The sequence below is a fragment of the Myiozetetes cayanensis genome, unplaced genomic scaffold, assembly GCF_022539395.1.
Source record: "Myiozetetes cayanensis isolate MyiCay16 unplaced genomic scaffold, myiCay2020 scf5-8, whole genome shotgun sequence".
In the NCBI taxonomy this organism is placed as follows: domain Eukaryota; kingdom Metazoa; phylum Chordata; class Aves; order Passeriformes; family Tyrannidae; genus Myiozetetes; species Myiozetetes cayanensis.
In genome coordinates, this window is record NW_026087742.1 from 98614613 (window position 1) to 98639270 (window position 24658).

Here is a 24658-nt window from a genome sequence, read left to right on the forward strand (position 1 = left end):
AAATTGGTTACCCAGAGAGGTTGTGTTGTCTGCTTGGAGTCATTCAAAACTCAGCTAGACACAATCCTGAGCAACCTGCCCTAGCTGATACTGTTCTGAGCAAAGGGGATCTTAGTGGTTCCTTTCAGCCTCAGCTACTCATCACGTTACCTGGTATTTTACACTCACAGAGACTATTTTAGTCAACAGCTCTCTACAAAAGCTAGTGTTTTATGGAAACTAACTCAGCTACTTATGGAAAGGTGGAGATAACACTTATGTAAATCAGTTAAGAGATTTTTGTAGACTGGTGTATTTTGACATATGCCACTTCATAATATTCCCCATCAGAAATTTCTTGATTGCCCACAGCATTTATCCAATCTAGAAACAGCAATAAACTGGAGTGCTTTTTGAATAGAAAGTATAGACTTAAACCCTCAAATAAAGCATCTAAACTGAAAAGTAAAATTTTAGGTATAAGAAAAGATAAATATCACATAATGTTAGCAATCATAATAATTGATATTATTGAATTATATATTTAATCATCTTGACAACAGCATTTCTGTGTTTCAGGTACTTTTACTTCAATGTAAGAAGTTTTCCCAGCTTTCTGATTGGCTTGTTTAGGGGGCTAGAACATACCTAATCTCTGATTTTACAGTGACTTTCATCACATAAAGCAAGCAACCTCCCTTTCTAATAAGTAAAATTATTTAGTGCAACTGGGCTACAAAGGGAATACTTGTGACTGTGCCAGTGTAATTCCTGATTTCTCTATAGGGATATATGTAAATGTTAAGGTAAGCATCCCATGACTGGAAACTGCTCTCATCTACTTAATACCAGAACGTTAAGCAGGTTAAAGCATAGTGAATGCAAACCTAAGTGCCCAAATGGGGTTTCAGCACTACCTTGCTCTTCTTTTATTATTTTGACTGCTACAATAGCCCTGCCTGGCAAATTCCCTAGCTCTGCATCCATGCCCACACAAAGCACTTCCTACCACACACCCAAGAGCCAGCAGTGACCGACAGGAAAGCACCAAGCTTTAATTAGTCCTGGAGGAAAGTGGGTCCCACTGTGCCCAGAGGAAAGGGCCTGAGAGGTGAGAAAGGCAGAAGGTCTTTTCTAACAGTCTAGAAAAAGCAGGATTCACAGAAAACAGAAGCTAGTACAGCAGATTTTATACAGACCACACTGAGTGGTGGTACAGAAAAATCATCTTTTGCTGTTTCATCAGCGTGGAGAAATCACCTGAATTGTGAAGGTACCTGTAATTTCACTGTACAGTAGTTCTGCAAAGACTGAAGAAGTTTGGAAGAGTTAGAATCTATAAAGCTTTGGCCTGATTTTATGAGAAGTATGATAATATTACATAACTTGAAGTTTGCATTCACAAATATTATACTGATGATTTTTGGGGGTAAAATACTGTGAATTTAAACAGCTGAAATAGTTATGATCTCACTTGCCAGTGGAATTCCTAAATGCTTTTTGTCTTTGTTGGCATTCAATTAATTTATTCTTCCTCCTTCCTTATTAATTTTGAAATAACTTTTCACAGTTCAAATTGTTCCCTGTCCCCCAAAGTACTCAACCACCTGCTCATCTTTCAGTACATATTCCTGTCTAATGCAAACTGGATTTATACTTTCTCTTATTTAAATCCCCAAAGGCACAAAATCGGTGGTGGAAGTCCAGACTTTTAATGGCTCATAAATATAATTTATTTAAAGTGATTGAAATAGAGCTATTTAATAATAGAGAAGAAACACAGAGGAAGCATACAAGGAGGCACTTAGGGGCTTCATCAACAGACGTGGGTTTGCTCCTTAGAATATTAATTGCTTTAGAAGAATACAACATTTCTTTCATAAGGGAGACATTTCTGTCTTCTCCAAAGAAAACATTAATATTCCTAAAAATGATCTTTCTTTTTTTCTCCTTTCTTGATGATAACCTTATGGACTTAAAAACTGAATTTAAGAAAAAAATAATTTCCATATAAAATCAACTTTTTTGTGCTTGTCTTACTTGAACTTCATGGAAAATCTACCTGCAATTGCAATGGCACAAACAGATTAGCTGGGACACAGTAATGGGTATGTGCTTTTGGAGACTGTTTAAATTAAATAATACATATAACATAGGCTGCTGCTAAACTATTACACTTCCAGGGGGGCTTTAGTTTTGTGCTAATTAGAATATTCATCTCATCAAGCTCTTTTTCACAAGCAGAAAATGTTCTCATGTGGCACTGTAAATGCTTATGTTGGCTATGTTGGCTTTTCTACAGTCACAGACAAGCTTTTCCAAAAGCTCCAGGCCCTAATGTTTGGGATCATGAACATCTCTACTGAAGATGAGGGGAGCCTGAGGATCTGGGCACCTACCCTTGATCTTAAAACCAGTGAGTATGAATAATCCTGCTGCCACCTTGCTGCCTCCTTCAGACCCCTGAATTATCCAAGGTCTTTTTTTTTTCATTTCCATCATCTGTGGTTCATTTCCAAACTATGCATAAGGAAAGAGATTGTCAAAGTTCCCTACTTTCCAAAGGCTTTCTTGAAAAATCTAAAGCAGATTGCACACAGAAAATAAATTAAGACTGGAAAAGAAATAATAATTTTGAAAGTGATTTAGGAGTGATGAAAAAACACACTAAATCCATACTTCCATAAACTATGTAGAATGAAAGCCATGTAACTGGGACTGAAATTTGTCAAACACTTAAAAAATTTGTTAAAAGAGTTAATAAAGTGGTTTTCCTGCTATTTTGCTCCTTATGGAGCAATGAAGAATCAGCCTTCTACCTTGGCAAATGAATCTGAAACATTAAAAAATTATTCCCAAACAAATATGGAAAATTTGCCAAATCCTGAATCCAGGATAAGTAAATGAACTAATTTATCATATACTTTAAATTCAGTTTTTGCAAAATTTTTAGCAACAAAATAGATGACTGATTTGAAAATAAAATTTCAGGTCTATGCCAGAATGTAAAATAATCTAGGTTTGAAAATTTCAGATGTATCCCATCTACAACATCAAGGCTTTTTTACCAAATATTGTCAGTAAAAAGATTTGTCCAAGCTACAGCATTTTAACTGTCTAATTTCACCATCCATTTAAATTTCTCAAACAACCTGTTTCAACAAAGAAATTAACTCTTCTAGGTTCAGGGAGTTTCCACAAGTAGCTTCATATTTTATTTTCATTTCCCTGCTACTAAAACGGTGGCAAAAATAGACCAAGTTTAATCATTTACATATCCTTTCTATATTTAATTCTAGTGATGCTAAATGAAAGCTTGAGAAATCAGAAACTTTCTGACTAATTTTTGACTTTCTGACTCTTTTGTTGGGAGGTTACTATTGGTAGCTGGTAGAAATTCCCCAGCAGTTATGGGTGCACTTGCAATCTACAAAGACATCCCATTTTCATTTTCCTTCTATGTTGATGTTTAAAGTCAAATGAGTTACAACTAACATGACTATGTGTCTTTGATTAATTACTGATCAGAATGGACCATTGGATTAGGAATCCTTGAATAGGATTTGCTCCATAATGGCATTAATAGGGTAAGCATCAGTAATATGTTTACCTCAAAGTAGTTTGTTCTTTTTCCAGTGGAGATGTTCTTCTGATAGACATTCTGGAGAACGACATTTCACAAAATCCATGATCCTGTGATTGGCGGAAAGTTCTTCTTGTGATTGATTCTTTTAATTCCTTATTTTTAGTAATGGTTATAGGGCAGTTCAATAATGCATGTTACCTAATGTCATCTTGTGACACTAAAAAATGTAAAATCTATTTCTATAAGCATCACTGATAGCAACTAGGTAATGAAACAGCTAATAGAAAGATCTATACAGAGAAACCCATTTTCTGGACACTCCAGTACTGTCACGTTAGCCTTCAAAAACAGAACTCTGCTGCATATTCTTCGGTACCATCTACTGGTACTGTGCCATAACCTGAAGTTTTCTTATAAACTTTTCTGCTAAAAAGCCAAACAGACTTTTGTTTTTGCTTTTCAACAGTCTTTTTATGAACAGCACCTTGGAAAAGTTAAGATTTTGAAACATGTTGAAGGAGTTCTCATGTATAAAACTGTATATTTTTAATTTATGGTCCATAGTGATAATATATTTCTATTTCCAGGTCGATGTCTTTTTCCTATGCTGCATTTACTGTCTTACCATTCTTTTAAAGACTGCGATTTACAAGGGCATAATTCTTGGTCCAGGCAACTTAAAGAGTCATTTTCACATCTAAAAAAAAAAAAAAGGCAAAATACCAATTTAGCAAATATTCCTACTTTTGACTTTCTTTCCTTGTGTTTTACTTGCCTCAGAAGCAGAGCCTCACACTCTTTGAAAGATTGTTTCGACTACCTGTCTGCTTTGTGAAATTCCTAATGCTCCTTCAGCTGCTCAGGAGAAGAAAAGGATATTATATTAAAAGCCATTAATGATCAGAAATACTCCACAACTACATAGACTAACAGGGTTTCAGATTTCAACATAAATCCTTTATCAACTGTGGGAAAAGTATGTAAAATATATCAATACATTATAAAAATAATTTCCCTCAAATATACTAGCAACTGATCAAATAGGATTATTTTTTCTGTTGTTTTAATGTGACAAATTCCCATTAGAACAAATCAGGAAGTCAGTCAGGAGAAACTCCCCCTAAAAATAACAGCTAACTAATTTCCTCACAGTATGGGCCTAGAAATACACAGCTAGAAATACTATTAGGAAACAAAATTAGAAGGTGGAGGAGGTTAAGCCTTCAAGATTTTGAAAATGTCAAAATTAGAAACTGCTTTACAGTCTCAGCTTTGCTCGTTTCACTAGGAGACTTTGTTTCTAAGCCACATAGTGATGTTTTTCTTCCACATCTCCCAGGCTCAACCATCTTGTTTCACCAAATCCCACCACACTCCCCAGGCTCATGTTCCTTTCCCACTTCCAACCTCAACTGAACTGTGTATCTTCCCCTTTTGGTGGGCAGGTCACACTGTGCAGCTCTGGCCTTCTTTCATGAGAAGGAGAAGTGGTACATACTGGAAGGAACCACATCAGTGTTGCAACCCAGGCAACAAAGCCAGGTGGGGGTTGGTCTCTTCTCCCAGGCAATCAGCAGTAGGACAAGAGGGCACGGGCTTATCCTCTGCCAAGGGAAGTTTAGGTTTGATATTAGAAAGAAGTTCTTTACAGGGAGAGCGATCAGGCAATGGAATGGCCTGCCCAGAGAGGTGGTGGATTCACCGTCCCTGGAGGTTTTTAAAGTGAGACTGGATGTGGCACTGAGTGCCATGATCTAGTAATCACAGTGGGGTCGGATCAAGGGTTGGACTTGATGAGCTCAGAGGTCTCTTCCAACACGGTTAATTCTATGACTCTATGAAAGCTAGGAGACAGGGAAAAGCTTTTGATATTTCTCAGTTCAGGCAAAATATCAGAGCAAAATGCTTTGGGGAGATGATTGACCCTTCATTATGGATAGTTTATCATGCTGTGCTGGGACCACAGAAGGAAGACACTTACTCTGTGTCACGTGTGCAGCTATTTTGGCTATGCACGCTCACATACTTTGCATGTAACTGCCAGACCAGCTGTTGCAAGACTTCTTATGGATGATGGAAGGTGAGGTGGTCATTCAGAAAAGAAAAAGAAAGGAGAGGATTTTCAGGGAAATATGCTTGAATTTTGGATTTGGAAGGTATTAGTCATTACTCATTACAAAGACCCATTTCAGACTGGGAAGACAAATTGCTTCCTGCATACGAAGTCTGCACCTGGACTATGGGCCAGGGAAACTGACAGCCTGACAGGCTCCCACATTTTGAGGACTGGTGGCTAGCAGGGTCTGAAGAACTGCCTGAAGAAGATGCTTATGGAAATATCTCAGCCCAGTACTGCAACATGTAAAAATGATGGAGCTCCTGTCTGTGTAACTATGGGCCAGTTATGCTGGCTGGAAATTTACTTTTTGATGTATTACAAATTCTGAGCTAACCAGCAGTAGTAGTTGTCAACAAGAAGCTTGAGAGCAGAGAAAATAGATTTTTATGGTGGGGTTATAAAAGGGTTTTGCAGCCTGTTACCATAACAAACATAACAGACCTGACCAAAAGCGTTCTAGTTAGAGCACAGGGTATCCAGCTGCCTTTGGAGCTCCTTATGGAGAATATGCACCCAGACTTAACCCTCTGGAGCCTGGTGTTTCTGCCAGAGTATGGATGATGCCCTAAAAATGCAAGTATACTCCTCTTCCTGATGATGAGTTCCTGGAAAGCACTATGAGCTTATCTCTAATAGATTTTAACACTGGCAAACTCCATCTACGTGCAATACCACAGAATTCAAAGGCAGTGGCTCTGACCCAAACTGAAGGGTATTCCCATGACTGGTGGATTACATATCCTCCCTTCCAGTTATCCGGAACCTGGATGTGATGAGACAGAAGAGGGAGAGGATATTAGTCGACACTTAGTGACATCATCTAGTTGACATGGTGGTGTGGGATCATAGGTTGGACTCAATGACCTGCTCAGAGGTCTTTTCCAGCCTGTTGGTTCTGTGATTCTGTGACCTGTCAAGACAGGGAATTTCAGATGGCATGGAATTTTCAGAGGGTGGCTTTTCTGCAGCCAAACTGAAAGTCTGATCACAGCCAAAGGCAAGTAACCTCAAGTGGCTCCAGAATGGATCCAGACTCTGCTCAAAGTCTGCAGCTTTGCACCACAGTTACTGATCCTGAGTAGGATGTATGTGATCATGGGCTTGTATGGCTGATCAGGTGTGTGGGCACATCTCAGTGGAGATGCTTCCCTAGAAGGAACCTTTGTAGCCTTATGGTAGCTCTGCAGCCAGAAAATGGGCAGAAAAGGCTGCAGCTAACATGAACCAGTCTCTACCGGCACTGTAAACTTCTTTAAGGGCTAATAATATAGATAAAGTCAGCAACTGGCCTCAGGGTGACTCATGTGGCAAACTTCAAATCCCTACCAGAAGGGACAGTGGTGACAGAGATTCTCAACTAAAAGATTTTGCATCATGTATTTGCTGATCATCCAAATCTTGGGTATGAATAGATTTACCTGCAACTTTTTAAGTGCACAAGCACAAAGATTTGAATGCAGTCCCTCTGAAACACCAGCCAGAGCTCTTGGTGGAATTGTGGAAAACTGGAAAGAAAAATGTACAGGGGAGAGCTCCTGGCAGTGTTAATGGAATGCTGCCTTTTCCAGCTGGAGGGCACGTTTCTTATGCCAGGATAACGCCCCCTCCGAACACAAACAATTCCTTTCTCCCCTGCTAACCACAGTCAGGTTTAACAACCAGGCTCTGCAAAACTACTGCTGCTATAGAGGAGAAAGGCAGAAGGGACAAGAAGAAGTTTTCTCAGGAGCGTGGGCACACAAACGTGTGAGTACATGAATGCAGGAAGCAGTTGATGGTCACGATTGCCATCTAATGGCCAGGAATCGGAAAATATAAACCGGGGAGAGATGATACAACTGCAAGGCAGTGATGAGGAGGGGTGAAGAGGCAAGGGACTCACTTAGGAGTGCAGGCTTGGGGCTGACTGACTGCTCCTATTTCTAGCTGGAAATTCAATCTGTGGGATTCAGATGAGGAAATGGCAAAAGGTGTTTAATTTGACACAGAACTTTCTACTGAGCCACACAAATAATGGGAACTGCCAAGCTGTGCTTATCATATAGTTACACACTCTTTATTGCAAGAAATGTTGCAGAATATCTATGTACTTTTGACCATCCTTTAGAAAGTAAGAAGTAAAGAAGGAAAGGAAGACCTGTTCCCGTTTATAAAGATGCTGCAGACAATGCACCTTCTTGGTTAAAAAGTATTGACTGATCACCAGAGAGAATCTGTGTTTCTTTCCCAAAACCTTTCCAGTGTGCTACAAGATGGGGGAAGAGCTTTTACCTGCAGAGTGCAGTGTTTCCCCAAAAATACGGTAGCACGAATGATCATAGATATTGTAAAAAAGGTACCCGCTGTGCAAAAGCTGTTTTTTACTGAAGTGAGCTTGTAAAAAACCTCAATTATATTGTCTGAAAGAAGGTGCCCTTAATAATTATGATGGTAATCAGGGAAATTATGCTGTAAGATTCAAATACACACAGCTATAACAATCTAATTACAGTGACAGTTTCTGGCAGAATATCTATGTTTAACAAAGAGCAGAAGTGTTGCATTTAGCATGTGAATAGACAGTGAGACTAATTGTGTGCTTAAAGTCAAGCAAATTATTAAGTTATTTTGTAGATCACATCATGCTTAATATCCAAATTACTACCAGGATTACTTCCTTTAAAAAAAGAAATTTATTATTTGTTTTAAAAAAATTCTAACTATTTTGAAACATGCACTAACTTCCCTAGAGGCGTTTGTTTTCGTTGGTTTACCTGGAGCATCATCAGATTGCCAGTGTTGTTTTCCCATATGAGTTATGTTGAGATTAATCTTCTGACTTTAAAAAAAAAAAAAAAAAGAATTGGAAGGAGGAAAAAGACTAAAACTTTTACTTTGAAAAGAAATATTACCCATGAATTATGGTGTCTGTTCAACAAATATAGTATGTAGTTCAAAAATGCAGCCAAAAAACCTCAGGAGCAATCCTTCAGGCAAATGGAATGAGTAAATGCCATCAGAGAAATGGGAGAAAACCACATTTGTCCTCAATTACAGCAATGAATTCCACATCCACTTAACCTGTCATGCTGTAATTTAGTAAGAATACCGCTTGGACCAAATCTCTACTTTTGCACCTTGCAAAAGCACACATAATCACCCTGCTTAGCTAAGTTAAGACAGAAATAATATCGGCTTCACTCACCAAAAGAACAACCATTTTATTTTTGGTAGTCCTTCATCCATTTCAGAGTGGGACTACATTTCTCCTTGGTGTATTGATTAAGGGGTGCACTTCCCTTAATTTATTGAGTCAATTGGGCTTGGGTTATAGTCAACAATGAGAAACAGATACTTCCATGGAGGATTTATCTGACTTCTTGTAGACACTTACCTTAGTCTTAGGGTCTTTGACCCTTGGAGGTGCACATTTCCCTGTACAGCTGCACAGAGGGAGCCTGGAGTGACTAACTTTGGATAACTAATTATTTAAACAGCTGGCTTAAAGAAAATAAGTCCCAGCCATATCTTTAAGAGGGTTTCCTTTTTTACCCCAGAAACTATGGGGCTTAGTATGCATGATAGTCCTGAAAAGGTGAGGGGAGGGCAGGGGATAGAGAAAAAAATAAAAAAAAAAAAGGTTTTTTGCATTCTGTATTTCCCTTTCAGTTTCTTTCTCAAAACGGATGTGGGGAGCCATTAAATAGCAGTTCAGCCACCCTGGTTCAAAGCTGTGTGACAAGGTCATGCAGAGGTGGTGAATGAATGTACTATCAATTCAGCAGAGTACTGCTGGCTGCTTCAACTCTGAAGGGGTCATACAAGCAGGAAAAATGAAGACACACAAGATTTTTTACATAGAAATGAAAAGAAATAAATGTGTATGTGCTCAGAATTTCATACCTTGGTATTTTTAAGCTTGTCACTATCTTTAAGCATCATTATACTTTCAAATCCAGTCTGGTACTATTGTTAGAAAACTAAGAAGCAAGCAAGAACAGTTGTGCTGGCAACTATATAAACAGTGACAGACATACCAGAAATTCTTCTGTGGGCAGAAGAAGAATCTGGCAGGTATGCAAAGAGAAAGAAAATGGGGACAGTTTGGAATAAGTGAGAAGGCTTGGAAGAAAAGGGGAATAAGGCAAAGAGAGGCACACATAAGAAAAGAGAAACTGTTTTATTTGGCACTAAAGCACACACATATATGCACATGAATGTGCACATATATATTCATAAAACTGCATGATATGATGATATTTTATGGTATTATATTGTAGTGAAACTTTTGGCTTTTCATGGTTTGAAGAACATATTTTGTGACCTCTATAGTAAACTCAGGATTCACTTTTTTTTTTTTCTCACAGAACTACAAGATAAAAAGAAACTCTTTTAAGTAGAAGTAGATACACATTGATCCTTCAATAATTATATGAAATGTGAATAAACACAGCAATATTCTTTTTTTTAAAAAAATGAAGTACTAAAGTTCACAGCACCTTATAAAGTATCAGATCATCCTCATACTCCTGTGAGTGGATTGGGTCAAGGTGGTGCACTCCATATTCTGCCCTGAGAATCACTTAGTCTTCACAAGACAAAATTAAATAAATACTGTTTTCCAATATATTAATATGACTTTTTTCCTGCAGCAAGAACTGCCTGCATGACACCATGAGGCAGGTGTGCTAAATTTAAATGCAACTTCCCTCAGGATGTGGAGCCTTTCAAGGATCTCACCAGCAGCAGACTGTCTGCCTGAGAGAGCAATTTCTCATTAGAGCTGGTTAGAAAAACATATATGAATATGTTTAGCCATTTGCCTTCACATTCTACCCAGACATAGGGTTTAAGTAATTTGTAATGGAAAAACTCATTTCCTCATGGTGTCAAACACCACTGCCAAATACACAGGAGAAAGTGTATTGTCCTGTGAGAAGCTGTGAGTAAGCTTTGAAATATGGATTAGGGAATAAAATGTGTAAGCATCTGCCTTAATTAATTATTAGCATCTGTTAAGAAGATCCTTATTTAAACTGTGTAAATCTGATTGTTCTCTTATCCATATGAAAATTATATTATGAAGCCAAAAGGTTTATGCACTGGAGCATTTTGGGCTAGGACAGACACCACAGAAAGCCTTCCCTCAAAAACAGAGGGATGAAATTTGGTCCCACCTTTGGATCTCAGTTATGCAATCTCCCTCCCTCAGTGATCCTTGCCACATGCTGCAGTTTCAATCTCCATCCAAATGGAGTGGAGAAGCCAATCCTTTAAACCAACGCTGAGAGCTGCTTGTGCCCAAAACTCACAGTCATTGCATCAACCCTAAGACTCGTCCTCTGTCTTTGCTGAAGGTCTTGCTGGTGTCAGGGTGATGGTGCAGTAGGACACAAGAACCTTGGTGCACACGGTTGCTGTGAGTGGAGTGAGAAGGGACCGGTGGCTGCGGTCACAGAGGTAAAAGGGCTCACAGGGTGAGGGGGATTGGGTACAGCTGTGCCCTGGGCTCAGATGTGCATTCTAATGTATTAGGAGACATCATCTTATTATTTTCCAGAAGAAATACTAACACATCATAGAATATTTTCTGAGCATATGTTAAAAATCCAGTTAAAATTCAGCTAGTGAGTCCATACAAATAATCAATTAAATGAAATGTGTGCAGTGCAGTCTACACACAGTAGTACTTACCCAGTAGTTGACTGTAATGAGATTATGTGGATTCCTAGCAGATCTGCTTCTTCAAAGCTTAGGAGCTGACTTACTGATTTAGAATATTGCAAATTAAATTGAAAACAAGTGAGTGCTCTTCTCTCTGTCTGCAACTTTTGGGAGTCTGATTCTCACCAAGAACAGAAAACTGAGAAGCCTCAGCATTTCCCTTGACTGACTCCCTTCATATTCATTGCTCATTCTCTCTCCCCTTAGCAAGCAAAAACACCATAAACTTTGCCTTTGTTGATTTTAACTTTAAAAAAATGGACAAAACTAGTCTTCAAAATCTATGTTTCATCTTCAAAATAAATTATCTTGTTTTCCAAGTATAGTGTAAACAGCACCTATCAGCAAAGTCAGCAAATCCAAAGCAAGTTTTTTGTGTGGTGCATAACCACAGAGTTGGAAGCCCAACTGAAGCAATTGTGCCCATTAGTGCAGGCTAAAGAAAATGCTTGACCGAACACCAACAAAATCTTATGTTTCTTGTTGAAGTATTCTATCAATTAATTGAGACAGCCAACATAGTATCATTCCCGATGCTATTGATAGAGTTGCATTCCTATTTTTCTGATAATCTCATATTAATGTGGGAGACAATGTATAGCTACAGATTCCTCATATCAGTGAATTTTAGAAAAGAAGCTTACTACTTAATTATTAGCAGTATTCCCTTAATGCTCAGAGCCTTCTTCACAGCAGCATGTTGGATATGCAAACACAGAACAAAGTGATGGGTTTACACTCACTGCAGGAAGTGGAGCAGTTGTTTTGCTCACCAGTAAGTGATTGGTGATTTGAGATTTTTCAACTTTGTAGCATAGATAGTGATAGTAGTAACTGACATATGAACTTTAAATTTGTGCATGAACCCACTGTGTGGTCTATGTTCCAATTCAGCATCATCTTTTAATGGGTGAAAATATGTGGCTGGGTGGATGCACCTGGGATGCAGATGGGAGAGTTGAGTAAAATGGGTGCTGTGCCTCAGTCATGCAAACGGCAGCACATACTGCTACCCTTGGTGCTCAGGAGGAATGGGGTGCTACAGGGTGATGAATCTTTCCAGGGGGTCCATTTTGGCTGAGAAACCTAAATTTGTTCTGTTACATAATTTTTCCCTAGTCAGTAATACGTCCAAATAGGAATGATTCTCCACTGCTCTGCTGCTTTGCTTTCATTTTAGTGCTGTGTGAACCATATATGCTAGGTTGCTGCATTGATAGAGTATTTTCCAGCAATATATATATATGTATATATGTATATATATTGCATATATATATACACACACACTATGCTGCATTTTTATGTTGTATATCATATGTATTACATACTCTATATTCTCTGTGTTCTATTTATGGTATATCCTATATGTATATACAATACGTATTATGTATTGTATATTGTATTATACATATTATATATTATTATAACGCTGCTGCTGCTTTTGAGAACACACGCAGGATCACTCTTGAGGAGAAAAGACAACGCAGAAAGAATCGCGTCTTGTCTGTATCACCTGGGGAGTCTTTCTGCTGTGCCTTCTGCAACCGGACTTGTCTATCTCGCATTGGCCTTTTTAGCCATCAGCGCGCTTGTAGCAAGCGTGGGTAGAGCCCTTTCAAATCTTCGTTCGCGAAGCCTAGCCATGGTGATGATGATGATGATTATATATTATACATATATATACACTGTAGATACATATGCATATATACATATAAGGATTATCCTCACCACAATCTCTGGCCATATTTTCACAGAAATGGTGGAAATAATTACATTTTTAAGGAGTCAGACTACTGGTGTCTGTCATGGTCTGATCAAACATTAAGGAATTCTGAAGTGATTTAATTTCTAGATCTTTGATCAGCTTAGTCAAGAGCAAGGAACTGAGTGCTCAAAGTAGCTCATGTGCCTGCTTCAGGACACATATGGATCTTTTCTGCTGAAGCTGCTCTTCAGTATCTAAAGCTTGTGTTTCCTCAAATGCTGACGCCTGATCTATGCAAAATCATGGCAATGACCAATAAAATTAGAATCCTACAATTTATACATATGCAATCGCATTTCCTCCAAACGAACCAGTGTGGCAGGACTAACACTAGCAGATGCAGTGTGAAATTTGAGGAAAAAATTACCCCTTACGGAATTTGCGAGTGTGTTTAAATGAATAAGTTAACCTCTACACTCCACGTGTATTGCAGACAGACATGAGACTTTTCATCTAGTACATGTCTCCCTTCAACTGTACTGTGCAGGCGTGGCTTGATTTTAGACCTGGATTCTTGGAGTATTTTGGCCATTATTACAAGTTTTGCAGATGTGTAGCACTAAAAGTGTGTGTCGATACAAACCGCAGCCCGCTGGTGGCAGCAGTTCGCTACGAGTGGACAAAACTGCTTGAACAGCACGGGGTCTGCACACATACACGTAATTTATGGGGAGAGACAACCAACTCTCACACAGTTCAATTTATAGTCCTGCTTCTTTTTCTTATCCAATAATTTAGATTTCATCAAGACACAGCTGTGAAAAAAACCCCTTATATTAAGAGTGAGGGAGACTAAACATCCAAAGGTATGCACAGAAGTTGAGTTGTGCTCCCTTTGGGAAGTTTGGTGCCATCCCCAGTTTCACATCCATTCTGTATAAGGAAGAGTAACTAACTGCAATAAATGGAAGTTGGACTCAATCTCATCCTTATTAATATCTATGGACTGAAAAAAATGGAACCTATGTATTTTTACTCTTTCTCCTCCTGTGTGATATCTTGCATTCAGGTGCAAAGTATCTGTACACCTCTCTGCATAAATGAGTTCTGCCTGCCTGCCTGCAATGACATATTTTGGCAATAATCCACTATGTCAATATGCATTAGTGTTACTGTTGTTATTTTTCCTGTGTATGTGTGCAGTAACTTCCTACCAATCTTAAAACATGCCAGGAAATGCTTTTGTTTCTGTTAGACATAAACAAACTTGTACCTAGTGATAATGAGCAAGAGAGGTGACACTTCAGATGCCACAGACTCTGCTACCACCAGAAGCTGTGAGTAACACTGGGGGTTCCTCTTCCTGCAAGGGAAAATGGACACTCTTCCATCTTCTCCTGCCACTACTTTTTACTGCCAGCAACCATATCTGTGGGTGCATGCCTCTAAGCCTGATATTTTAAACAAAAAAATCACAAGCTACACGAATTTTTAATCTCTAGCACTGGTCCATACCCATCTGTGTGAAATAACCTGAGCACAACGTGGTGCATTCCTGAGCCCCTTGCTCACCTGCTTTAAGTGCCCCAAAAGCAATACTAGTCAACATGAAATTGTTTGAAAAAGTAAGAAAGTGAAAAAGCCTGAGAAAATCCTAAATGCTTACTAAGCACAGGGTCCTTTTCAACCCACGTGTCCTGTGTGTGTGACTTTGCTTCAATAGATGTCCCTGCCAGTCCACACATCTGTTTACACTCAGACACTGTAATTCCCCTCTGCCTTGAAAAAAAAAAAAAAAAAGTTAGAGAAAAAGACTTGGGAGTTTCAGGAGCTGTGTGGGTGCCAGGGACACCTTTTCTGTCACACACATTCGTGAGGTGATGAAGCCTTCATGCTATGAAAGCTGTGCCTTTCATCCTCAAGGAGGTAACTGCCCCAACACACACACACATTCCTAGTCCACTGCCATCTGTGGAGTGCATCAGAGACAAGTAAAATCCATGGCTGTGACACTATGAAGAAAGCGTCACATCAATAAAGTTTAAATGACTGGATGTGCTTTACTTCAACAGCTTCATCCTTCACTCCTTACCCTGGTGAAAGATTGAATGTCAAAGACATAAGTCAGGTTTTGAGTAGACCTCCTAGCAATTTCTATATCTTGTTGGGTGCCAGACTTAGTTTCTTCTCTCTCTCTCTTTTTTTTTTTTTTTTAATTTTTTTTTAATTCCCCCCGAAATTAAATTAAGCAGTAAGTAGTGTTGAAAAAAAAATAGATAATTTAGATAGATAAACCCACATGTAAACTTCTAAAACCCTCACCTGCCTCTCTTACAAGAGACAAATGATTGTTGCACTTGTATGGGTTTGGAAAGCCAAAAACACAAAAAGCTTGATAGCTGAGTATGTTTAAGATGGTTCTAAAGCAAATGCCTCAGATATGGCTAGCAGCATTCAGCACAAGCAGTAAAATCCACCCAAGAAAGTCAACATAAAGCAATAAAGCAGGGTTGAGTTCCAAGTTGCCACTGTTTTAAAGCTGGCTCAGAGATAGCGATATACAGAGCACATAGCACAGGTGTGGTATCAAGGGTAGTGCTGTTTCCCAAGCTAAATAAATTAACCCTGCTGTATGCTCCTGCACAGTGACTTATGCTACTCTTCTGTGTCATGCCAACTTGTCCTGAGAATGTTGGCTGTGGAGGGAGGGAACCACAACGTTGGAATTACATAATTCACCTAATTAATTATATTGGGTACATTTTGTTGATCTGAAACTCATCCCTGAGTACAGTATGCAACGTGGGTATTATGGGGATGTTCTCTGACAGGTATTTCCCTATCTCTGTGCTCTTTCTTAAAAGCAAGTGGATTGGCAATCCTCAAAGGGACTGACAAAGCCCATACAATAGCCTAGGCAGTTTGACACTGTTAGTTAGTCATTGTTTCATTCTGAGTGTTTACTTCGGTCATCCCTCTTTCAATGGAATTCTGATAAGAATAGCTGCCTTGTCTTTTGTCAATATGGACGTCTTTGTATCTTGAATAGACACCACATTATTTTGAATACGTATTTAGCTTTACCTTTGCATTGAAAGAAACTCATATTCAATGGTGACATAAAAATCCAGTCTTTCTATTTGCCTGAGATTTCTACTTATCTCCATTGATACCCATGCACATGCCATAAAATTAACACTTTTCCTTAGGAGAAGACTAGTATTGCAGGAACAAGGGGTTGCTGAGTTGCACGAGGAGAAATGATTCATCATGCTTTTGTGGTGCATTATGCTGATGTTGTCACTTACATGCTTTCAAAATTATTATATTTACTCATATAATTGAGAGGGAAGAAAAGGTGCTGCTAAATTCAAAAAGTCATGGCAAGAAACCGTGAAAATTTGGCACAGAGGTGCTTTTCTTCAGGTAGGGGATAGGTTAGGGTATTGTTTTCAGTTCTCTCAGATACTTTGCAAATCAATCACTGTTCCTAGAGATAGCTTTCAAACATACTGTTTACATACAGAATCATAGAATAATACAGTTCAGAAAAGACCTTTAAGGTCATGAAGTCCAACCATTAACCCAGCACTGCCAAGTCCACTGCTACCCATGTCCCCACTTGCTCTGTGTGAAAAACATAAGACAAATAACTAAAAGCTTGGTGATTCCCTGGAAACAGAGAAATCTTTCTGAAAGTTGGAAACACTTCTCTTGCTTCTTCATTTATTAAAAATTTCAGAGCATGATGACAATAAACTCTTAACATCCATCAAAGCTAGAAACCACAGCTGAAGAAGGCCTCCTCCTCTTGTTTGCTTTGTTACTGTCGGTATGCAGGCAACCTTCCACTTGGAGTATCTAGTAGCCTTGCTTCCAAACTGTTGCATTGCCACAGCTTTCTGTGTGTGATAAATAAAGGCTCAATGCTCTTCATTTATTGTTTACGGGTATAGGCAAGGCAGGGAAAGCAGAGTCGGGCAGATTGGTGTGGGAGAGGAGCATCTGCTGCTGGAGGGTATTTAGCTTCCTGTGAAGCAATCTGAGCTTCCCAGCCTGGCTTCTCTTCTCTCACAAGCATTGCTTTCTGAAAGTCATGACCTGTTGCAAAGTCCCTTTGTCAAGCACAGTAAAAACCGGAAATGCTGCTTCTTGTAACACCAATTAATGGCAGAATCTGTCCAGCTAGGACAAGCATTTTGCAATCCGTCTTCTGAAGTTAAGTGGCTGGGGGATGGGAAGGTCTTCCTTTTAAAAATATTGCTCCATGAATCAATTACCTTTTTTTTTTTTTTAAATTGTCGGTGGAATGTGACACACCACAAACATTGTGCTCTGGTGTTTGAACAACTGAACACCCAAACCCTGAAGTCCCTGTCAACACCCTGCTGCTGTTGGCAGGGAGGCTGTGCAGCAAGCAACTGCCCAAAGGGATTGTCTCTTCACTTACACTCTTGGGCTCACTGCCAGCTCCCGTTTCCTCTAGCAGTATATGAAGCGAGAGAAAGCATCCTCTCTCAGAGACTCAAGCATGTGAAAAGAAGATTTCACATGTGAAACTGAGACCTGGAAAACAATCACTTGGCTTCTCTTCCTTTAATTTATTTTCCATATGATTGAGAAATTCGCATATAGAATTTATTTTTAGGTTACTAGTCATTTTATGTGCCTGGGATCCCATTATTAATAATAAGTTGAGATGGGAATTAATCTTGGGTGCTTTATCACGACATTTCATGTTCCCGTAATTACTTTTTCTTTTCTTTAATAAATGCATAAAGTCTGTGGCAAAATTAGCTTAAGGTTAGAAGATTTGTGCTCCTGATCATGTTTCAGAACATTCTTCAAATAGAGTTCAAGGAAAAGCCCACTGAAGTCAATTTGAGGTACAGACACTTCTTCTGGTATCTGCTGTTATCTAATTAAGTCCCTGTTGCATGGCCTTGAGCAAGTCTTTTATCATCACATTTAAGCAAACATGATCAGTACATACTTACCTGAAAAAGGAATGTTCATGTTTTTTTAGAAGGCTTCAAACTTGGACATACAAATGAGATGCAAGAACCATGGTTTCCCACTTGCTACCTTTCCTACAATATGAATTTCCTAGAAGGCAAGAAAACTTGCTGCCTTGCCCTAGTTCAAACCCTCAAAGGTGTTAGTTGAAAACTATGCTATCGAGGGTCCAATTTCCTTCTTGCAAATGGAATCAGCAATGTGCTGAAAAGTGCTCTCCTTTAACATGCAAACGACTTAGAGAGTGCATGTCTAGCAGGGTGCTACAGCATCAAATATTTGTTGACTTTTTTTTTTAAAACCATCACAATTAAAAAAAACCTAAAAAAATAAACAATCAGCTCATTAATATTGAAACTAAGAATGCCTAAACGACCTATGCTTTTACAACACGTCGCCTGGGACATTTATTGAGGATGTCAGCTCTGCCACATCCAAGTGTGCTTTTGTGTTTGTTATCCTCAGAAATTGCTGGGACAGTCTTGTATGAACATGTACCTTCCTTGCATTCTCCAAATAGCACCAAACATAAGCAAACATAAAAGGACGTGGAGATATGCAATTTCTGTGGCCATACCACTAATGCAAACTGCTATAAAGAGGATTTTTAACAGAAGTTAGCCTACGTTCTGCCACTGAAAGGCTGTAACCTTCATTTTGCTTCAGCAGAATGATATTGCCTTCACATACATAGTAAACAGCAGAGAAACAGCAACAGTGTAAATCTTTCATTTGTCATTGTCTCTCAGAACTATAATTGAACCTAAGCTCAGCAGAGGAACCTGGTTTGCAGATAGCAGCAAAACTTCATCTAAGCCTGTGGCTTACACTGATTTAGGGGATCCATGGCTCTGTCCCAAAATGAGCAAAAGCAAAAGAAGGCAGTGTTGCTACTGGACAAGCAGTTTCTGAAAAAAGCCAGACTCCAGTCATGCAAATATTTGCTGTTCTTTAATTTCAGGAGCACATTTCCTGCACTGAGGTCAGGGAAATACAGATTTGCTCAAATACATTGGTGAGCAACTAGAGCAGCCACAGAGAACAATTCTAAAGAATATTTTTATTAAATTTACTCTCACTTAAAACACAGAAAAATCTTTGGCAAAACTGGAAAGTCTGAGACTGCAACGTCACTGGGGATGTTTATGAACTGATCATCAGGGAAATTTCACAACTCCTTGTCATGGGGTTCAACATTCAAAAAGCGTCAAAGCAGTAGAAGGCCATAAACTCATTTTACAGAACTTGCTCAAAAGCTACCAGAGTTAGCTGGTATTGAACACAGAGGATACCTCGGGAACACTTTTAATGCCATTACTATGAAAATCTGTAAATATCCCCAAAATATATGATATATTCCTTGTAATTTCTTTCCTGAGTGATTCCTTTGGCCTTCCGTCTTGTGCAGTTCCTGGCTCACACCACATTCTGTTTTGGAGAAGCTCATGGACTACAGGAGGAAAGCAGACTTCGTACACCACACCTCCAAATGCAAAGGAGCTTGGCTTTAGGAAGACTGTGGGCTGATTTGAACTCCTGATTCACTACAGAAGGTATTATTTGGATTGCCATGGGGACAAGATTTTACCTCCTTGAAAACACAGTTCTGGAAATGCTATGAAAAATAGCCAACAAAGAAGGAGGGGGCAGCCACGAAACAGAGAAAGCAGCATCCCCAGGGAATTTATTGAAATGTATTTATAGTTTTCCTTGCATGTATTAATACTGTTTGTGACTCAAGGCTTTTAATTAACCAGCAATCTCCCTCACATCGGACACCCTGCTGGAGGGCAGGGAGCAGGGAGTGATATGTTCCATGGTTTCCATTCAGATGTCCCAGAAGTGGCAGAAATTAAGTGAATTCCCAAACGCTTAGTCCTTTGCTCCCACACGCCTGCCTCTGTGCCCCCTCAACCCCGAAAGCAAGCGTGCCTCCGCTCCCCTTGAAGAGCTGTTGCCAGACAAAGGCACAGAGATTTCCCTGACTCTTGTCACTCAGCTACACGCACACGCACACGCACACATACACCCCCCGGCGTCTCTCGGCTCTCTCACGTGAATAACGCAGTTTATTCCCTGATGCGGCAATTGCAGAAACAGGAATCACGCTTCCCATACACTCCTTTCTTCTGCCCCCTCCCCTACAGCAGCTGCCCACCTAGCCAGATGATGCTGGGGTTGGGACCGATTGCTGCTCGGGGCTGTCAGTTTGAATCCCCCAGTCCGAGGGGGCCGCTGAGCAGCTCTGGAGTCCCGCAGAGGGAGCTGGCTGCAGCCCTCACCTAACCGCGGGCCCCACGGCCCCATCCTCGGCCCCAACCCTACTCCCGGCCCTCCTTCCCCAAGGCAAAGGCGGGCAGGGCCGGGCGGGCGGTGCTTGGCCGGGGCCGGGCTGGGAGGCAGGGCCCGGCAGCATCTGGCCGGAGCCATTGTCTGCTGGCCCGACACCAAAGCCTGGCCGGGGGGGTTTGTGGGGTGGTTCTCTTTTCCCCCTGCAGCCGGGTTGCAGGGACAACAGCAATGGGATTTTCCTCTCCTTGCATCAGGGATGCAAAGGCAGCGGGAGAACGGGGACGGGGGCGTGGGGCGCACCAACGGTAGATGCCGGAGCTGAAGGGAAGCAGGTTTCTGCTTTTCCTTCTAAATGACGAAATTTCAGTAAGGTTATCAGCGAGATGATATTGCTCAACCAGGAGAGCGAGACGCAGGGAGCTGGAGCACAACCACCGCACGGCTCCAGCCAAGCACAACCTTCCGCCACTGCGGGAGGCGGCCGGCGGCTGTCCCTGCCCCCTCCTCAGCCCCGGTCCTCCTGCCTCTGTCCCGCTCTCGGCCCCGGACGCCCACCAAGGCCGGGGCAGGGGTCGGGGAGCCAGGGCAGCGGCCGCCCACCCACACCCCGACTCTCCCTAGGGGTGCCTCCCCGTCGGCCGGGCCGGGGCAGGGACCGAGGAGACTGGGGCGATGCTGGGCTGTAAGCCGAGCTGTAAACTGTGGGTGTGCGTCTGTGTGTGTGTGTAGCTTTGTGTGCGTGTACGCGTGTGCGCGGGGAGGAGGAGGGCTGGGCGCTGAAGGGAGGGCAAGGAAGCAAGGGGAAAAAAAGAAAGAGAGAGAGAGAGAGAGAAAGGCGGAAAGCGGCAAAATGGGTAGTGGGTGACATCACCGTCATTTGCATAGGCGCGGGGATAAAACCGCCCCGCCAGCGAGCCCTCTTTATACTGGCGTGCGGATCGGCGGCAGCAGCGAGCGGCGGGGCTGAGCATCACCGCGCGGCGACACCGGTGGGTCCCGCCGCACCCCCTCCAACCACCCCCCCTCCCCCGGGTCTCTCAGCGCGGGCTCCTGCCCGGCATCCCCGCCGCGGGGGCACCGCGGGCAGGGCAGGGCAGGGCAGGGCAGGGCAGGGCAGGGCGCGGGACTGTTGTCCGGGGGGCTGGGAGGGAGGGGTCCATTGTCCGCGTAGGGGTATTGTCTGAAGGCGCGCAGGGCGGTGGCATGCGAGGCGCAAACCGGCTTTGTTGCCGTCCCAGGGCTTTTTTTTTTAATTATTTTTCCCTGAACGAGTTAAAAACGCGATCAGCGCCGGGCACGTCCCCTCTATTGTACTCCGCAGAGCGCAGATTCTGGGAGCTGCTCTCGGCGGCGGCTGGCGGCGGGTTGCACCGCCTTGGATGCTGGATTAAACGGACACTTTAAAATTACTATTATTTTTGAATATGTCGAGGGGTGAAGCGTTTTATTTTCGGCGTGCTTGAGCGTGCGGGTCCCGCGGGTCCCCGCGTTGGGTGCGGCCCCGCAGGGGCGCCTTGGGGAGCGGGGAGCCCTTGCCGTGGGTAACGGGTTGTTCCCCTCCGCACGCAGAGTCACCTGCCAATATGTCCGACAAACCAGACATGGCTGAGATCGAGAAATTTGACAAGTCCAAATTGAAGAAGACAGAGACGCAAGAGAAAAACCCGCTGCCTTCAAAAGAAAGTGAGTGCGGGAAGGCAGGGAGGGAGGCAGGGAAGGAGGGAGTCGGGCAGGGAGGGATGGAGAGAGGGAGGCGGGAGGAGACAAAGAGGGGCGACAGGCGGGGAGCCGGGGGTGCGGCGGGTGCGGGGTGGAGGGAGGATACACGGCTGTGTCTATGCCAGACAGCGAAAACCTAAACCCACCGCCTAGCAGCGCTTAATTTACAATTATTTACATCCTGTTTTGATCTGTAGCTAAGAATATACCTATATTATAGCAATTTTTAGCAATTGTCATGTGAATGCATTTGATGTTCCCGATCTTCATTTTTTTCCTCTCCTTTTCTGTTTTTTCTCCTTTTTAGCAATTGAACAGGAGAAGCAAGCGGGTGAATCGTAATGAAATCTGCCCTTCCAAATTATGCACTGTACATTCCACAAGCATTGCCTTCTTATTTTACTTCTTTTAGCTGTTTAACTTTGTAAGATGCAAAGAGGTTGGATAAAGTTTAAAATGACTGTACTGCCCCTTTCACATCAAAAGAATAGAGAGAACTACTGACACTGAATGAAGGCGCTGCCTTTCCCTCTGCCTGTCTGGCTTTGGTCCTGGTGGCATGAAAGAGCTTGCATGTTGATGAAAGAAGAACTTGGGAGGGACTACAGTAAACTAGAGTAACACATGAATAAATGCAAAGCTGTACCAAGGTCCTGCGAGCTGTAAAATGCAGTTAATCGAGTGCCATTTTTTTTTTTTTTGTTCAAATGATTTTAATTATTGGAATGCACAATTTTTTTAATATGCAAATAAAATGTTTTAAAACCTGGATGGTATTTATGTCCTCTCTTTGGAGAACTGTATCAATGGATATGAAGCATAAAAGCCAGTACTGAGACATGGGATACTATAAAACGTTTGGAGATGCCTCAAACGTCAGTCATCGTTCTCATTTTTTTCAATATTTGTGCTCACCAATAGATAAAGTTGTGGTCTTTGAAGCTAGTTTTTAGACAGATTTCAGTAAAAAAACGTATATCTTATAATTTTTTACCATGTGAGTATATCACTTTAAATATTTCTTTAATGTAGAGATTGATAAAGACAAAAAAAATCCGGCTATGTTTATTGCTTTGCCCCACCCATAGCATAGCTCTTTTATTGAGAACCATTCTTTACTGTTGCAGAAATTCAGCCTCAGTTGTATAAAACCATAATTAGTTTGTTTAATAATTAAGGCTTGTTATTTTGATACAGTATTTAAAGGAAGATGTAATTTGAATTTTAAGTCTAAGGTTAAAAATAAGCTTTTTAGTTTCTCAAAGCTATTTTAGTGGGTCATGTCCCATGCAAATAAAAATAGTTTTGCTACGATGTTACTAATGTTTTAAACAACATTTTTTAATCTTTTAACATTTACTTAATCCTAAGAACTAGTATCAATAAAAAGCTACAGTTTCTTTAATAATTCAAAACTTACCATTTGGGAACAAAAACATGGTAGTAACTTAAAAAATAAAGATAATAAATCTGATATGCACATCATCACACTCCACATTGCTGATTTATGGCAATTCTTTCAGGCTTGGGACAGTTTTTGCTTATTTTTCCACAAATGACAGTGCTTAAAACCTGTTATCCAGGGAGATCAGTAGGAGTTGACTTTAGCAGTCATGAATTTCATCAGAGTGAAGTGACTAATGAACATTCGGGGAAAAAAATGCTGTCAGATAACCTGTAGGAGGGTGGTGAGCATGCTTCTGCAGTGCTTTAGTTTTATCTTAAGGACTTCAGGCTGCATTAATTTCAGCCAGTTCCTATAAAGCAAAATTAGTCCCTCCGGGGAAGCTTGGATTTTGCTGAGGCTGCTGACTTGGCGGGGTCATGTAGATTTGGGGTTTCATCCTGCTCCCTAATAGCATCTGACTGCAGCAACAAACTCCTTGGTTTTACACCACTGAGGACAGTGAAGTTCCTCTCCTTGGAGGTTTGGTGGATGTCTGTGCTTCTGGAGAATGTGGAAGATGGAGCAGGGAGGGGTGCCATGTGCTTGCAGGCACAGTCCACAGCCTCCCGTCAGTGGAAAACTTGCCGAATTGTGTCTTTGATGAGAATTTTGGTTCACACCTGAGATTTTTTGACGCAGTCCGTGGGAAGATTTGGGAAGTCCTGGTGGCATAAGCGCCCCCACAGTAATTTAAGCTGATGAGTTCAGGAGTGAAATGAACCATTTCCTTTTTTTAAGGTTTCATTTTATTCCCCATGTATAATGGGAAAGACACAGGAAACGTACAGCTGAGCTTCTGAAAATTCAGTTAATCCACTCCCAGCCACTGATCTTAATCAGCTAACATGGGATGTGACATGACCAGGTTCAGGAGCATGCAGTCTGAACTGCACGTGCGCAAATGACTAGAAGTGAGCGCTTGCCTAATGTGAGGTCATCTATGGGAAAAATACCAATGTACTTCTGAGAGAGGCAAAGCATGAGATATACACAGCTCTGCATAAGTCAATGCAAGTGCATACTGTAATATTGCATAGTTCAGCGAAACTAAATGCAATGAGATGTGATGCCTCTGACTTAAGAACTGCAAGT

At 41.2% G+C, this 24658-nt stretch overlaps 1 protein-coding gene across 1 annotated transcript; it reads left to right on the forward strand.

The window, feature by feature from the left end:
* The first annotated feature begins 21223 nt into the window (after positions 1 to 21223).
* On the forward strand, positions 21224 to 22888 carry TMSB4X (thymosin beta 4 X-linked). The gene is made up of 3 exons (XM_050331986.1): positions 21224 to 21389; positions 21970 to 22083; positions 22427 to 22888. The coding sequence occupies exons 2-3, from the start codon at positions 21984 to 21986 to the stop codon at positions 22459 to 22461; spliced, it is 135 nt and encodes a 44-aa protein (XP_050187943.1). The 5' UTR covers positions 21224 to 21389; positions 21970 to 21983; the 3' UTR covers positions 22462 to 22888.
* The last annotated feature ends 1770 nt before the right edge of the window (positions 22889 to 24658 follow it).